Below are 16,301 nucleotides of genomic sequence, written 5' to 3'. Positions count from 1 at the left end.
ACTGTTTTCTACTGAAGAGGCTTGGAGTAAAAATTTCACAAGTACCATTTACTTTCTATGGTCTGCAAGCACCTAGCAGAGCTCTGGGCACAGTGGGATGAATAACAGTGTGTTATTCATTTGAGAGGAGGGAGATACCTTAAAACTCATGTAAAAGAACAGCTAGTAGATGCTGAAGTCTGCCTTGGTGGTGGCCACTAAGCCAGCCCAAATCAATCAAAACAGTATTTCCATCTGACTAAACGCTGTATGAGACTTGTCCAGCGGGCTTTGCAGGTCTGAGGAAAGAAAAATTCCACAAAGGATGCTGAGCTCCCTCTACAAAGGGTTATAAACATTTGGCAGTTTCACTCAAGCTATCAAAGTTTCCCAGTAGACTAGGGAGTCTAATGGAAAGGTGATGACCAGTTTTTGTATAGCAAAGGGACCAACTTTCAATTTTGTATCTTCCTGTGGGACCAATCCACTATTTTTAATCTAACACATGCAAATCTAGGATATAGCAAATTCATAATGCAGCGTTTTAAAATAAACGGATAATATAGCAGCCTACCACTCTTAGAAAATGGCTCATGAAAGCACCAGGCTCAAGAGATACTTTTAAAGCATATGTGGAGTAGCCTTAATTTAAAAAAAAAAAAAAAGAAAAAAGAAAAAAGAAAAAAAAGGGAGTACTTGTAGCACCTTAGAGACTCTACAGTACCACAAGCACTCCTTTTCTTTTTGCGAATACAGACTAACACGGCTGCTACTCTGAAACCTAGTCTTAATTTTGTGTGCATCCGTTTCAGAGGGTTTTTTGTTTTTTTAAATACAAACTCTGAGTCAGGTGAACAGAAAAGAACATCAGAAAGAGGGACTCCGCATGGATATGTGAAAACCCTGGAAGAAAATATACAAAAAATAATTAATGTGGTAGCTGGGCCAGCTAAGTTTTCTGCCAATTTCCTATAGTTTATTTGTATTGATAATCTTGCTCACTATTCAAACCTCACCTTGTTCCTTGTACCAAATGACTGAGGGAAAAGGATCTCCAAATTATTATTAAATTGCTTTAGTTTTAAAGTTAAATGAATTTTAACTGTAATTACAAACTCCTCCCCCCCATTTAGTTTGCTGTACTTGAGTGATTTCTAGTCATCTGGAGAGCGAAACTGTACTTTACTTACTTGAGTATCCTCTGAAAAGAGACAATTAAAAAAATCAATGTCTATTTAAAATGTATTCGTTAGTTAATTTTAGTAAGTAGATAAAAAGAGCCCTAAGCTTCCTTGACCTCAGAGTTCTTGTCCTTGATACAACAGCGCTGGAGAGAGACTGAATAGCTCTACTTTAACCATTACTCTCTGCTTCCTTTAAAATGTGCAACGGTTGATGTCAGTGATAAAAAAGCTCAGCAAGCTGTTTTCCATTCATACAATTTTTCTCACGCCAGGCTGGCTAGACACAGTGCACCCAAAACAGATTTAACATGCCTCTTCCATAATCTGTGCAATATGGAACATAGGGAGCCTTGTATTTGTAGAATACAGACCAGCTATCCCCTTCTGCCCCAGGTTACTGACAGCCAAGATTACCCCGGCAGAAAATTTATCAGAGAAGAATGCAACTAGTAATTCAGACGGCTATGAAATGTGCCACCCACAGATGTCATTCAAACTGCACAGAAAAGATGAAGGGTACACAAAAGAGGTGGTGTCTCCTGGGGATAAGAACAAGCCAGCACAATGAGACCATGCGCACAGTGAACTGGCACACCAACTTGAGGCGTCACCCATTCCATATCAAAAACAAAATCAGAGACTGAAATAAGATCCAGGCTCCAACAGAATGGACAATTTCCAAGTATTTGAAAAGCTTCAAACAGCTGTGGTAAGGAAGAAAAGTTTCACAGTCCAGGGTGAGGCAAATGCATGAAAACAACTTCTTCTATAACAAAACGGAACGGATTCTTTTGCAAAGCCAGTAGGAGCAATACTGGTCAGGGATCCAGGACTAGTTCCCTCTGTGAAATTATGTTTGAAGAAAACCCGACTTCAAGATATTTAACCAGGTCTACCTGTCCAGAAGAGTCCCAAGAAACTAACATAGCCACTTCCAATGTTTTGTGGCTACAGGAAAACTTGGGACATGGCCCAGGAGACAAGAGCAGTGAAGGATCTCCTACTGCCAATGACTTCTCAGCAAATTCAACTTCAGTGCAGCACCACCTTGTCAGCCTAAAGAAGCAGATGTCCAGGCAGAAGGCAGAGTATGAAGCTAAAATTACAAGGTAAGGAATCTTAGACTATTAGCTTTCTGGGGCAGGGATTTTGTGTTGTTTGTGTGTACTATTTTTACTGCCGAGATGCAGAGATCCCCAACTGGGGTCCTTGGACACTATTGCAATAGAAATAATGTTTTTTCACATTTCAAAGTGAATGCTTCTCACAGTCCAGTATTTACAAGAGACCAGTTTTGACTCATGTTACAGGGTTTAGGCTAATATCATTTATTTAAAATTAACAGAAGCTAGTATCATTTGAGTTGGTTGGAAAATGTCAAAGCATTTAAAATTTCTTGGAGAACTGGAAGATTTAAAAAAAAAAATTAAAAAAAATCTGTAGTCAACTGTGGAATACCTCTCACCCCTTTCAGTCAGCATGAAGAGCAGTACTTTGGGCGGTCAGTTTGGGGTTGGGGGGAAATAAGCCAGGATATAAACAATACTAATACTAAGCACTTACACAGCGCTTTACAAACTTTAAAGGAAAATTCTTTGCAACAGCTCAGTGGGGAGGTTGGCAAGTACTATCCTCATTTTTCGTATCAGGAAATTGAATAGGAAAAGTAACCTACCTTAGGCTGCTTAGTGAGCCAAAGGTAGACCTAGAACAAGAATGCAGCAGCTCCTAAGTCTGTGCTCAGTCAGCTGAACAATGCCACCTGTTTATTATTCAAAAAATGCCCATATCTTCTAAACAGATGCAATCACTAATTAGTTAGCTATAAAATTTCAGATAAATTATCCAAATAGAATATTTAAAGTGTGATATAATCATTGAAATAATTATTTTAGTGACTTTCAAATGGGGATATTTAATTTGCCCTCAAAATAAACGAGAGGAAGTGCAATCTGCCCAATATTGAAGATTTGTTGGAAGTTTCTGAGTTTCATAGGATAGTCCCACTTTCAAAGGGATTAATGATTCCTGCTTAATAAATGTATTGCCTGCAAACACTAGAAGATTAAGCCTCCCCTGGGAGTAAGCTAATACAAAATATTTTTTGCCCAGCACCGCAGCCTCAGCATTTCAGATGAATGTAACTAAAAGCAATTAACAACAAAAAACTGCTTTGCCATACATTATGCAGCTCTAGCCTTACAATAAAAAGGAAAGTAAATGATGCGAGACAAAAATGTCACAGGTCTTGGATACATCAACCTTTCTGTTGAGTAACGTAAAGATTAAATAAGGGATTGGTGGGAAAATAAAGGAGATGTTCCTTTTTTAGTTCCATCCTTACTACATTCTGCCTAAGTTCTCCCTTGCAGTTTCAATTTGATATTCTCATTCAGTTTCTTTCCTAAAAATAGTTGTCTGGCTGTTTGCTGTTGAACAGGTGTAGTGTTCCACTGCAGAGGCCTATTGCGTGTGTGAGATGATTCCCATCAATCTTACAAGGAGAGGCTGACGGAACTGGGCTTCTTTAGTCTGCAGAAGAGAAGACTGAGGGGGGATTTGATAGCAGCCTTCAGCTACCTGAAGGGGGGTTCCAAAGAGGATGGAGCTTGGCTGTTCTTAGTGGTGGCAGATGACAGAACAGGGAGCAATGGTCTCAAGTTGCAGTGGGGGAGGTCTAGGTTGGATATTAGGAAACACTATTTCACTAGGAGGGTGGTGAAGCACTGGAATGGGTTACCTAGGGAGGTGGTGGAATCTCCATCCTTAGAGATTTTTAAGGCCTGGCTTGACAAAGTCCTGGCTGGGATGATTTAGTTGGGGTTGGTCCTGCTTTGAGCAGGGGGTTAGACTAGATGATCTCCTGAGGTCTTTTCCAACCCTAATCTTCTATGATTCTATCTATATTCCATGCAAGTTAAAGCAACAATAATACAGTTAAATAATCAAGAGTATGGAAAAGCACATTTTGATAGTTAATTTTTTTAGCATTAGATAGAGTGTGTGTGCATGGATCCTGAACACTTGTGAGATTCCACTGAAATCTGATGTAAAATCCAACTGCTTGTTTGTGGGAGTGGGTCAGCATATAGGTTCTAAGTGAAGACTATACGCTGACTTATAGTCCTCCCTTCCATAACTCTTAATATTAGAGGAAATGCACACAACCCAAGTCAAAGCATCTGGGTGCTTGTGCAGAAATGCACACAACTGCTTTTTACACTACAATACAAGGTATACTAGCATGAGTATAAAATGGAGAATTGTATTTACCTTTGAAAAGAAAGGACAACTTTGTGAGCAGGTTTGGTACATTAACTTACTGAGCAGCAGAAACTGAACAAATCATGTTTCAGAGTAGCAGCCGTGTTAGTCTGTATTCGCAAAAAGAAAAGGAGTACTTGTGGCACCTTAGAGACTAACAAACGTATTTGAGCATAAGCTTTCGTGAGCTACAGCTCACTTCATCGGATGCATTCGGTGGAAAATACTGTAGCTCACAAAAGCTTATGCTCAAATAAATGTGTTAGTCTCTAAGGTGCCACAAATACTCCTTTTCTTTTTTGAACAAATCATGCAGATGATGGGAGAGAAATGCATCAGCAACATATTGAAGGGGGACCCAACATAGTTTGCGATGGGGATACCGAGTGCCTCTCCACACACTTCTATTTATAGTATCACATGCTTAAAACCAAAAGGTTTTAAAAAAAATTAGGTTTCTCATGAAACAGAGACAGGAAAAAGAGCCCTATAAATTGTAATGTCTATCTTTCAAACAGCCTGGAGCAGCGGAACAAAGAGCTGCAACTGGAGATTAAGGATATGCATTCAAAACTGGGTCAGCAACGAAAGTGGTACAGTCTGGTGGAGATTAAAATGCGAAATGCAGAGAGGGCACGGGAAGATGCAGAAAGAAGAAATGAAATGCTCCAGAAGGAAATGGAAGAATTTTTTGATACTTTTGGGGAATTAACAAATGATGTGAAGAAGACAGAGCGAAAATTGTTCAAAGTTTTTAAATCGATTAACTAGATAAGTTTGCAAAATAGTTGATATTTGATTAAATAGTTACTGTCATTTCAATGCAAAAATTAGATTCCTAACCACAAAATAAGCTTAGTACTACAAACTAAACTTCGTTAAACTTTTAATACAAATAGGGAATAAAATTGCAGTATTTAATAAACCAAGTCAGCAATGCCTACTATTCATTTTCAACAATGTAAATCACATTTTGAAAGTTGTGTGTTAAACAATACAATTTTTTTTGCCTGCTCACATAAAAATCTTGTATTTGTTCAAGACAATCCAAAAACTGCAATGAGTACAGCACACTAATAAAAGTCACCTCAGCACTCAGTGGAAGGGGAAAAAAAACAAAATCTTTATTTGAACCTGTGCAAAGCAGAAATGACTATATTTCAGTCTGTCCATTTCCCCATCCACAAAGTAACTAACCAAATATTACAGTTGTACTTCTAAATTACCAATGTAGATTCTCCAATCACTAGAATCAACACCAATTAATGCGCAACCAAGGTCAATTCAAATGCATGTCACAGGAGAGTTTAAAAATTTGTATTTTCCTGAAGCAAAACCAGAACAATAAACATATTTTGTATCCTGAACACTGGGATAACTGATGGACTGTGTTATGATTGGATACAATCAATAAATTATGTAATTATGGTCACTGTTTGCCAGTTCATACTAAAAGGCAAGAAGAATACAAAGTTGAGTGATATTTTTTTTATAAAAACTGGGGGACGTATTTCTAAGTCACATTTCAGTGCCTACAGCTAGTTGCATTTTTCCCCCTCCTCCTCAGTACCAGTATGACAATTGTTTTCTCTGTTCAGAATGAAAGAAAGTAAAATTCCAGCTGGTTTCTGCCAAAAAGATAATGAAGTATACAGAAAGAAAATTCCCCTTTTTGAACATCACTTACCATTGACAATATTTTTAAAGGAAACTTACCGATATGAACTATGTAATAAACCTCCCTGATTTAAAAAAAACAAAAACAAAAAAAAACACACAACCTTTTTGGTCCCTAGTTAGCCTATTCGGAAAAAAACTAAGGCTACTTTGATATTTTTCAGATAATGAGCTCTCAAGTGATATATGCCATGTTGAGATCAAATCAATGGGAAAGAGATTTTTTGATGGACAAGTAAATATTTTAAGACTACCAAATCCCCAGTTGCTCATTATGGTCTGTATTCAACAAAGCACTTAATTTTAATCACACTTCAGTGTTTTGCTGAATAGAAGTGGGATTATTCATGATGTTTAATTTACAGCATGTGCTTAACTGCTTTGCTGAATTGGGACCTACATTCCCAGTTACATGCCTACTGTATGGTGATGTCTGTAGTTAAGGGCCACAAGAATTTCCATTATACAGTGTCTTCGTTTCTAACTTTCTCAAAAACTTACTTCTCAAGCTGAAATTTTCTGTGCGTTCAGTCCAAGGGCACATATTTCTGAAAGCTTGAGCATACACAGTGCATCAGTTTTGGAGAAGGTACACTTCTCCCATGTGAAGAGGAAGAAAAACAGAAGTGTGACTTAGGGGTAATGCTACACTTACTGGGGATCAACGCTGCAGCGATCGATCCACCAGGGTTGATTTAGCAGGCTTAGTGAAGATCTGCTAAATCGACCACAGATCACTCTCCCATCAACTCCAGTATTCCACCAGAATGAGAAGCGCAAGGTATGTCAATGGGAGAGTTTCTCCTCTTGACCCAGTGCGGTGTAAACATCAAAGTAAGTCTATCTAAACTAGTCATGTAGCTGGAGTTGCTTAACTTAAGTCGACTTAGGCCCGTAGTGTAGACCAGGCCTTAGTTAAAAGCTTCTCTTGCACTTCAGCTGGAGGCAGAAGCTTGAGATTTGACAGGGACATTAGCCCCATGTGTGTATATTTGGTGGTACAGTGGAAAAAAAATCAGGTTTGACTTGACCATGTCATAAGGATGAAAAACAAATCCCGGAGCCTTACTCTGTGTACGTGTACATTGGATCACTTTTTATTTTAATGTATAGGTGCACATGCAGGATGATTTGTGAAGGTGCTGATGGAATGAGTCAGCACTCCATAGAAGTACTGCCTCATGTTATATGACTTGATATGTGCACTGAATAAGGAAGTCTGTGTTGTCATCACGCTTCATAACGCATAAGGGAGAGACTGTGCCAGTAAAAATATTCTTAATAAAAGAAAGATTGTGGAACATTTTTCACTGGAGACAGAGCATGAGCTATCATCTGGGTAGTCTTTGAACCTGGGCCAGTTCATGAAGCCTCAGTCCTGTAAATAAACCTTAGTTCTGTGAAAAGGAAAGAACAAGTTTGAGATCAGGAATGAGGTGCCAATGCAGAACATCTGATTGTAACACTTCCTCATTCTATATGATCCATTGATATGTATTCCAAGTGAAGCAGGCGTTTGAACTCAGTGTTCAAACTGTAAAAATCACAGAAGTAAGGCTTTACAGACCCTTATTTGTGAGTAAGGCATATGCTATCCAGTCCATTCCACACACTCTCTAGTCTCTCTGACCACATCACCCAATATCCTTCTTAAATACTATCCATGGTTTCTAGTCTTTTACCATCACAAATTCAATAATTTCACACTCATTTCAAGGCTTTACATAGTACCACACCTAGCTGAATATTTGAACTGGGCTCTTCACTCTTTCTACTCCAACCAGTTCACTCTTCCTCTCCTCCCACTCTCAGTTTTGCACCTTTTAACATGCAGCTCCTTTGGGCGGATCATTTGTGTAACAAATGCCTCTTTACCTCCTGAAGTCCCACTTTCCTCAAGAATCTTTCCTATCTTGTTTTCACCTCTCTCCACACTCTTCTATACCTGAACTGCTGTCTCCAAAGAACTTGAGAGGAACAGACAAGGCAAGAGGTAAGACAAGGAACATATTTCAGTATACTTTGTAAAATGTCCCCATGCAAACACAGCCCGGCTGCTCTATCTTCTTCTATTCTGTTCTGGTTCATGAAACAAGATGTCTTTCTGCAGCTGAACCAGCAACCTGAAAAATATCCTGCCATCAAATATCAGATAGTCTAAGGAACTGGCTCTCCCAACTCTTCAGCTAGATAGTCGAAAGCAGTATCTTGTAGAGGGAGAAAAAACTTTTTCTCCCCCCAATCAAGAGAGATTGACACACAATCTGCTAAATTTCAGAGTAGCAGCCGTGTTAGTCTGTATCTGCAAAAAGAAAAAGGAGTACTTGTGGCACCTTAGAGACACACAAATTTATTTGAGCATAAGCTTTCGTGAGCTACAGCTCACTTCATCAGATGCATACAGTGGAAAATATAGTGGGGAAATTTTATATACACAGAGAACATGAAACAACGGGTGTTACCATACAGATTGTAACAAGAGTGATCAGGAAAGGTGAGCTATTACCAGCAGGAGAGCGGCGGGCAGACTGGCGTGTGTGTGTGTGTGTGTGTGTGTGTGTGTGTGTGTGTGTGTGTGAAAACCTTTTGTAGTGATAATCAAGGTGGGCCATTTCCAGCAGTTGACAAGAAATATGGAAATGGCCCACCTTGATTATCACTAGAAAAGGTTTGCCGCCTCCTCCTCCCCCGCCCGGGTAATAGCTCACCTTTCCTGATCACTCTGGTTACAGTCTGTATGGTAACACCCATTGTTTCATGTTCTCTGCGTATATAAAATCTCCCCACTATATTTTCCACTGTATGCATCCGATGAAGTGAGCTGTAGCTCACGAAAGCTTATGGCTCTACTAAATTTGTTAGTCTCTAAGGTGCCACAAGTACTCCTTTTCTTTTTATAATCTGGTAAGGCATTCCAGTTCTTTATATAAACTCAAACTCTAGAACACAAGTTTGGATATGATAACCAACTACAACCATCCATCCAGAGAAGTTGCTACGTTAATCCTTCATTTAATATCAGGGAACTCAAGAAAAAGTAGACGACCTTCAGTAACATGAAAGTAGTAGCAATTCTGGATTTTAACCTTCCTTTTTTATATTGCAGTGTATAACAGCTTTGCAAAATGATCACAAAAACTTACCAGGTCAACCACAAAATCTTTTCCCCTACCTTTTACAAGGTTGACAATGAAAAATGAACAATTACATGCCCAGATAACTGTGGTTGAGTAAAGTTTTTGAAAGCAGCTGTATGGCTCTCTCATCCAATTAAACAGAACAAAACAGCAGTTCACTTTTTAATCAGATGGTCAAAAGAGAATCATCTGATATTTTTTGTATGTAAGCAACAATTTTCTAAATCTATAAATTGTGAGGGGAGTTAAACAGAATAATACCAAGGTTTGGATTTTTCTAAGTACAGGACTGTGCAGACAGTGCTCAGTAGTATCTAATTACTCAGCACAACAATACTCCTGGGGGAATTCTGCAGAGGGCACAGAATCCATACCTTCTGCAGATTTCCTGACTCCCCCACAAAAAAAAAAAAAAATGGGGAAGCAAAGAAATCCCTGGGAAACACACCCCTTCCCCGGCAGCCCAGACACGTCTGCTGGGAGCAGCCTGCAGCAGATCACCTCGGCAGGGGTGGAAACTGGGTGCACGTATGTGCGTCCGTGGAGAGATATTAAGGGGGTGGGGCTGGGCGCATGCCTACGTGCGAAAAATGAGAGATACGAGTCACTCTGTCCCTCTCACTCCCTGTTGCTGCATCCTAGGCTTGGAGGCGTAGGGCTGTGTAAAACAGGCTCTGTCCCTGAGGCAGAGCAAAAGTGTAACAACTAAGCTGGCAGGCTGATGATGTTCCCATTGCTAGTTAATTGTTCCCATTTTTAGTCAATTAACGCTCCTTTACCTTGCCATAGTGGTGGTGCAAAGGAGCCTTATTGTAAATGACTATAAACAGAATCCTCAGCTAGTAAGGTCTATATGCGCTTTCTCTCTTTTTTTCCCTATGCCAGAGAGGCACAATAGGGTTAGATTACAGCTCAGGGTCTATTTTACTTATCCATTTAAAAAAAAAAAAAAAGGCAGGACAATGATTAGCAAAACGGTATGACTTTCATGTGTGAGAGTCAAGCAATTTAAAGTGACATTCTACTTTACAGAACACCAAACTCCAAAATAAACGTAATGTAATTTAAATGAAAATCCAGGATTATAACTGGAATGCAGGGTATTGGTTACCAAGTATATGTAACTTAACTTTCATGTGTTAAAGAAATGCTGAACAGTTCTTGTGATTTTTCCCCCCATGTATGGTAGATTAAATAAATTACCAAAATAAGCGAGACTGGTTATATTGAATTATTTTGACAAACAAAATATGCAGAATTTTGCATTTTTGGGGGCGCAGAATTCCCCCAGGAGTAACCACAATCTGTCCCTCACTGTATATTTTCCATCTGGTAATAATATCCAATTGCTCTTACTATGTCAGGCTGTTCCAGCTAATCATGAGAAAACAGTTACAAGCAGTTTCTTTAAAAAAAAAAAAAAAAAAATCTCATTCACTGGGAGTTAACACTATTAATTTTAGCATTTTAAGAACCACTAGTTAACTGAAATTTACAACAACTGAATTTTTATCTTACAAAATGACTGGAAGTGTATATTTTTCTAGTGCAACAGCCTAGAGTAAATGTGCAACTTCAAAGCAAGAAAACTGAAGACAAAAAGGTAACACTGTTGTAGTAAATGAAACAGGCTTCTCACATACTTTAAGTTCACATATTTATTTGAAATTTTACAGTGGTTTTAGTATTGATGTTCTAAAATAAGACTTTTGGAAAAAAACTTAGGAAACTAAATTTTAGATGAGGCTATAGCTAGCATGTTAGCTATTGACAACATTTCTTATGAAAATTCTAGCTTCCTTGAAATCAGTCTGAAAACAAGGAATGACTGATGTCCATAAAAAATACCTTTTAAACTTCTTGAAATCAAAATCCAGCATGAGACAAAATAGCCACTGCCATTACACAGAACATTTCCCTATTGCACAAGCATCAAGAATGAGATATGGCAATCAAAGCCAGGTTTATTAGGCAGAATAGGCCACTTTATGTATCTATACAGTTAGACTTGAAAGCACATCTCTTCTGAAATCACATACCATACTGTAACTAAAATAAAGGCCATAAACTCTGAACAAGATGTGTGTTAGGGCTTGATGCTATTTTTCGTGATAATTGGTAGACCCATCGGAAGGACTTATAACATACACATTTTGGTGGGAGTGAACATAAATGAAGACTTTTGAAAAAATTCTTAGAGAACAGAAGTTTCAAAATGTGATTAGGCAAATGTTAAACATCCACATCATAAATACCTTATACAGAACATTCTCATAAAAATTACACCTGCTAAAACTAAGCAAACACAAACCATTTCATAAATATAAACACATTATGCTTGTGACTGAAATCAGAAAAATCCAGGAAATTCTGTTAAGGCTGATATTTCACCTACAATTTATTCAGTCACACTGTAGACTGAATTTCCTGGACTTGACAGTTTGTATTAAAAGCTGTTAAATCATTGTAATGTACTTGCATTTGATATCCATTTCTTTTTTGCTCAAAAACTCAGATGGAAACTAGTAAAATCCTTGTAATTTAATCTATAGACCGGAAAGGCATCATTGTACTGGACATATTATAGTAACCTTGTGTTTATTTGTCTCTATTTAAGCACATCTCTTACATGAAAGACTAGAACAGCACTTCTGGATCTATCAGTACTTAATATAATTTTGGCCTTTTGAAAAAGAGTTATGTATCGATAGAGTTTTGTTTTTAAGTTTTTTATTCATCCAATAAACTAATGGCTCCAAAAATGCATTAACCTATCATAGAAATGTAAACTACTGTAAGAATTTTTCTGAACTTTATTTGAAAAAGTTGAAAATGCACATTAGCCAGCTTATAGTTTAAGCTGCCAGCCATTTGAAAATATATATATATATAATCAAAAGTGACAACCACATTGCTAATCTGCCAATTTCATTTAAAAAATTAGCACCAATCAAGCATCTGAAATTCACAAAAATATTGCACACACGACCTTGAAGTTACCAATTTTTTCCTTCGAAGACAGCCGTGAGCACATGCAGTGTGCTATTATAAAGCACTATAATTTTAGCTTCATTTTCATAAATATGGAGAGCAACAAATATTACCATCAATGTTTCAGCTATTACGTCTTTAGCAGGGCATGCGAGAACAAAAAATAGAGGTACTAGCTGATTACTGTTCCTGGCTGATGATACTCTAAGCCCCGTTCCCCACTGGAAGGATCAGTACCACAGAACAATTTCTTAGGAGCAGCGACTATGCGTGCATGTGTGTTTGTGCAGCATCTAGCACAATAAAGCCTTGATCCTGATTAGAGTGTATGGACATTACCATAAAACAACAACCCTCCTCTGAAGCATAGCATGCATTAATAGACTCTGGTTTCAATAAAGGACCTAATGTTCTTAGCTTATCCTGCTATTAGAATCAAGAAACTATAATATCTATATAAACAATGGCCAGGCAACCATGATGCTAATCAAACCATTTTAGAATTGGGAAAATGATGCTTCCTAACTGACATTTTACAGTGCATTAAGTTTTAGCCTATTAAAAAAAAGTAAACCCAAATTTTTAAATCTCTGAAAATAGGTTTATGTTTAAAGTACAATGCTGATTCAACCTTAATTACAGGATCACAAAGAGGAACATCAAGATTTACAACAAACAGTTTTAACATGCAAAACAATATAAAAACAAAAGGTGAAGATGGTGTTTAGAAGAATCCTAAAGTGCTTCACACTGCAATTAAAACTTTTTTTGTTGTGCAAAACTGCAAGCACCTTTTCAAAAATTAAGCAGCAGCACGACAGAGTAAAATCTTAAATATTAAATACATCTTCAATATTCTGCTTTTTAATTTTGGGACCAAACTAATTTATCATATATTCAGTAACAGAGCCCAAAAAAGAATCTTCTGTTTTGATTTTGTACTTTTTAAAATATATATGTTCTGATTACACATCAAGAGAGCAAGTTTGTGGGATTGAAATCCACAAGCAGAATTATAATTACAAAAATAAACATTGTCATTTTAGAAAACACAAATACAAAGGTTGGTTGCCTCTCCACTTACCTCTAATACAAATATTAAGAGAAAAGATTGCTTACTTAAATCATATTAACATCATGTAGCTCAAGAGATTTTCAGCATACATAAGTGGGCATACGAATAAGTTTGATTTGATAGATTTGTGTAATAATGCGTATTTAGAACATCACTATTACATATGTGATGGACAATCTAAAATAATATATATAAGATAATGAACCAGAATAAATTTACTTCTGCCATACCCCCAACAACAAATGAACTCAAGGACATTCATGGAGAAGTAATGAAACTACCAAGATCAGGGAAAAAGAAAAGGAGTACTTGTGGCACCTTAGAGACTAACAAATTTATTTGAGCATAAGCTTTCGTGAGCTACAGCTCACTTCATCGGATCAGGGAATCAGCCATCGGAACATAATTTAAGTCCAAATTCTGCATTTGGATGCAAGTGCACACAACACATTAACTTAAAATGGGAGCCACACAATACACATCCCAGGAAAGAATCTGGATCCAAGTACACAGTATCACTAAGTTTAGCATCAAGCCCTGATAGAATCAATTTTATATATAAAGTAGCATTTACAGACAAAGGCTGCTCAGTGTTTCTTCACTTAAAAGTACTTCCACTCTAAGTTTCACAATTCAAATGAAACACCCCATACAAACTATATTGCTGCAAAACTGAACCTATCTGCCAACTTGGTATTAAGCTCAGTAAAGATTTGTCTGCACTTGAGCACCAGAGGAATTTTCTAGGAATTTACAATGCATGCCAAATCAGTACAGTGCACTTCTGCCATATTGCAATGGGTCACTCACTCCACTTTTGGACAATGGACATATAAGTTGTATTTTGAAGTTCTAAACCCCATCCTATTTCTAAAATCGTAAGTTTATGACAAGAGTCAAGTAAAACCAGATCCAAAAAGGAAACTGATTTAGTATTAGGCAGAGGTCCATCTAAAAGCTTTCCCTCAGAAAATATTAATCAATTGAAGGAGGAATCATATTTTTTACATAATTTTGAATAAATACCCACATGTTCTTAGGATTTAAAACACCACCACCCCAAAAACAATCTGGTCCCTAGCAGGTTTTTGTATCTTCACAACCAACTAGTCAACAATTTCTAGTTGATTCTGAGTTTATCTAGCTTGTATTCTTTGATAAAGAAGTTTAAATCCTTACCAGAAATAAGATACAACAAACTTCAAAGGCTTGCATTTCCAGTGGTTAGACTGGTATATTTTATGTGATCTGTGCAGACAAACCTTATTTTGACATAGTGGGTTTTTTTAAGTCTAACAAAATGAAAATCTTTCATATTAAAGTATTTCCTCAAAGCACATTGTATAGACTGCTCACTCAGCTTTCAAAATGGTTGATTTCTTAGTTTAGTCATGTTTTTGAGGAAAAGTGATTGAGCACAAATGAAATGAAATCAACTTTTTAAAACACACTCCATTTCTGCAATGCCATTCAGTTACTCAGTGTTTACATAATTAAAGTGATGTTTAAATATAATAATCTGAATATTAACCATTATCCACTTCTCCTTTCAAGTGAGCAGTTAAGTATAAGAACTGTAACTAAATTTAATCACTTATTTTTAAATATTTCATAAGTCTGTGTGTGTGAAGCAGTGTTAACTTATGTAGAGTTTGTCATACAGAAAGTCAAAATTAATATTTATAGAATCAATTGGGTTGTTTTTACTTACACAAACACACACTTTAAAAACCAAATATTTAAAAATGCTAAACACGAAGTGCAGAAAACTGGTCAACTGTATCACTTCATATATATCAGGGATTGGCAACCTTTGCCACGCGGCCCGTCAGGGAAATCCGCTGGCAGGCTGGGACTGTTTGTTTACCTGCAGGGCCTGCCGTTTTGGCCGACTGCAGCTCCCACTGGCCGTGGTTCGCCGTTCCAGGCCAATGGGGGCTGAGTGGAATCCAGGATGAACACTGTACACATGCAGTTGAGGCATGCCAAACAGACTAAATCTAGTGGGGTAAGTTGCTCCTGAATGATGACATTTGCAACAAAGAAGACTTTAGCTTAGTATGTTTTACTTAAAGAGGATGGAAAGCTAAACAAAGATATTGTATAATCTTGAAAAATGACAAGTCCAGCAGGTCGTTCCCAGAAGTTAATCATGGATCTCAAAATATCCAAGAAGAACTTTTACAAAACAAGATCAGACCAAAGACTGGCAGACAAAAACTTATTAATAAATCATTTATTTTATTACTAAGGTAGCTTAACTGTATTTGCTCTGCAGCAGTACTGTGACATGCAATAAATTCCTTTAGAGATTTCAGCCCTTAATGCCTCAGGTACAGTGGGAAACTGTTAGGGAACCTTAATGATAGGTTGCATCATTTTGCACATTTCATCCTATTATTTCAAAGTTCTTTGAAAACATTAAAGCCAAAATTTTCAAAAATAACTAGTGATTCTGGGTATTTAACTTGAGATACCTTAAAGCGGTCTGATTCTCAAAGTCCTGAGCCCCCATCCTTTGAAAATAAGGCTCCTTAAAAGGTACCTCATATTAGGCACCCAAAAATCACTAGTCACTTTTGAAAGTCTTGCATGCAATCAGTGAAGTGAAGCTAAGCTATCTCTAGAACAAAACAGCAATTTTTGGATCAACACACCAGAAAAGAGAGATTTCAATTTTTTCCCCCCCTGAATTGAATAGGGTGGAAACTAAGCACAAGATAGTTTAAGATCACCAGACCTTACTCTATATGCTAGGTGTCTTTGAACATTAACAGCTCAAAACACCCAGAGATAAAGAGTATGCGCAATTCTATTGTGTAAGAACACAATAAGCATTTTGATCAAAGGTTTGCTCTAATAACAAAATAAGCCAGGCAAATTTTGCACATATCACCAGAAACACATGATAAATAATATATCTGTAGTTTTTGAATTAAAAAAAAACAAACAAAAAAACACAAAATTAAAAAACAGTACTTGTTAAAAAAATAT

General features: G+C 37.2%; 2 protein-coding genes across 2 annotated transcripts in view; one reads left to right on the top strand and one right to left on the bottom strand.

Moving 5' to 3' along the window:
- The window catches only part of MAPK9 (mitogen-activated protein kinase 9), a 104,197-nt gene that overhangs the window by 35,223 nt on the left and 52,673 nt on the right, over positions 1-16,301 (bottom strand). The gene's annotated exons all lie outside the window — the stretch shown is intronic.
- On the top strand, positions 1,669-6,475 carry LOC119859744 (rho GTPase-activating protein 24-like). Its single transcript, XM_038412257.2, has 2 exons — positions 1,669-2,272; positions 4,946-6,475. The coding sequence occupies exons 1-2, from the start codon at positions 1,914-1,916 to the stop codon at positions 5,196-5,198; spliced, it is 612 nt and encodes a 203-aa protein (XP_038268185.2). The 5' UTR covers positions 1,669-1,913; the 3' UTR covers positions 5,199-6,475.

Source organism: Dermochelys coriacea, chromosome 8, assembly GCF_009764565.3.
Source record: "Dermochelys coriacea isolate rDerCor1 chromosome 8, rDerCor1.pri.v4, whole genome shotgun sequence".
NCBI classification, from domain to species: Eukaryota; Metazoa; Chordata; order Testudines; family Dermochelyidae; genus Dermochelys; species Dermochelys coriacea.
The sequence above is the reverse complement of the archived record's forward strand: the minus strand, read 5'-3'. Positions and strand labels throughout refer to the sequence as shown.

What these genes read in the sequence shown, in the direction of transcription:
- LOC119859744 (XM_038412257.2), top strand. Translation starts at nt 1,914, where the DNA reads ATGAAAACAACTTCTTCTATAACAAAACGGAACGGATTCTTTTGCAAA. An exon ending in TATGAAGCTAAAATTACAAG is followed by an intron (nt 2,273 to 4,945) that starts GTAAGGAATCTT and finishes TCTTTCAAACAG; the next exon opens with CCTGGAGCAGCGGAACAAAG.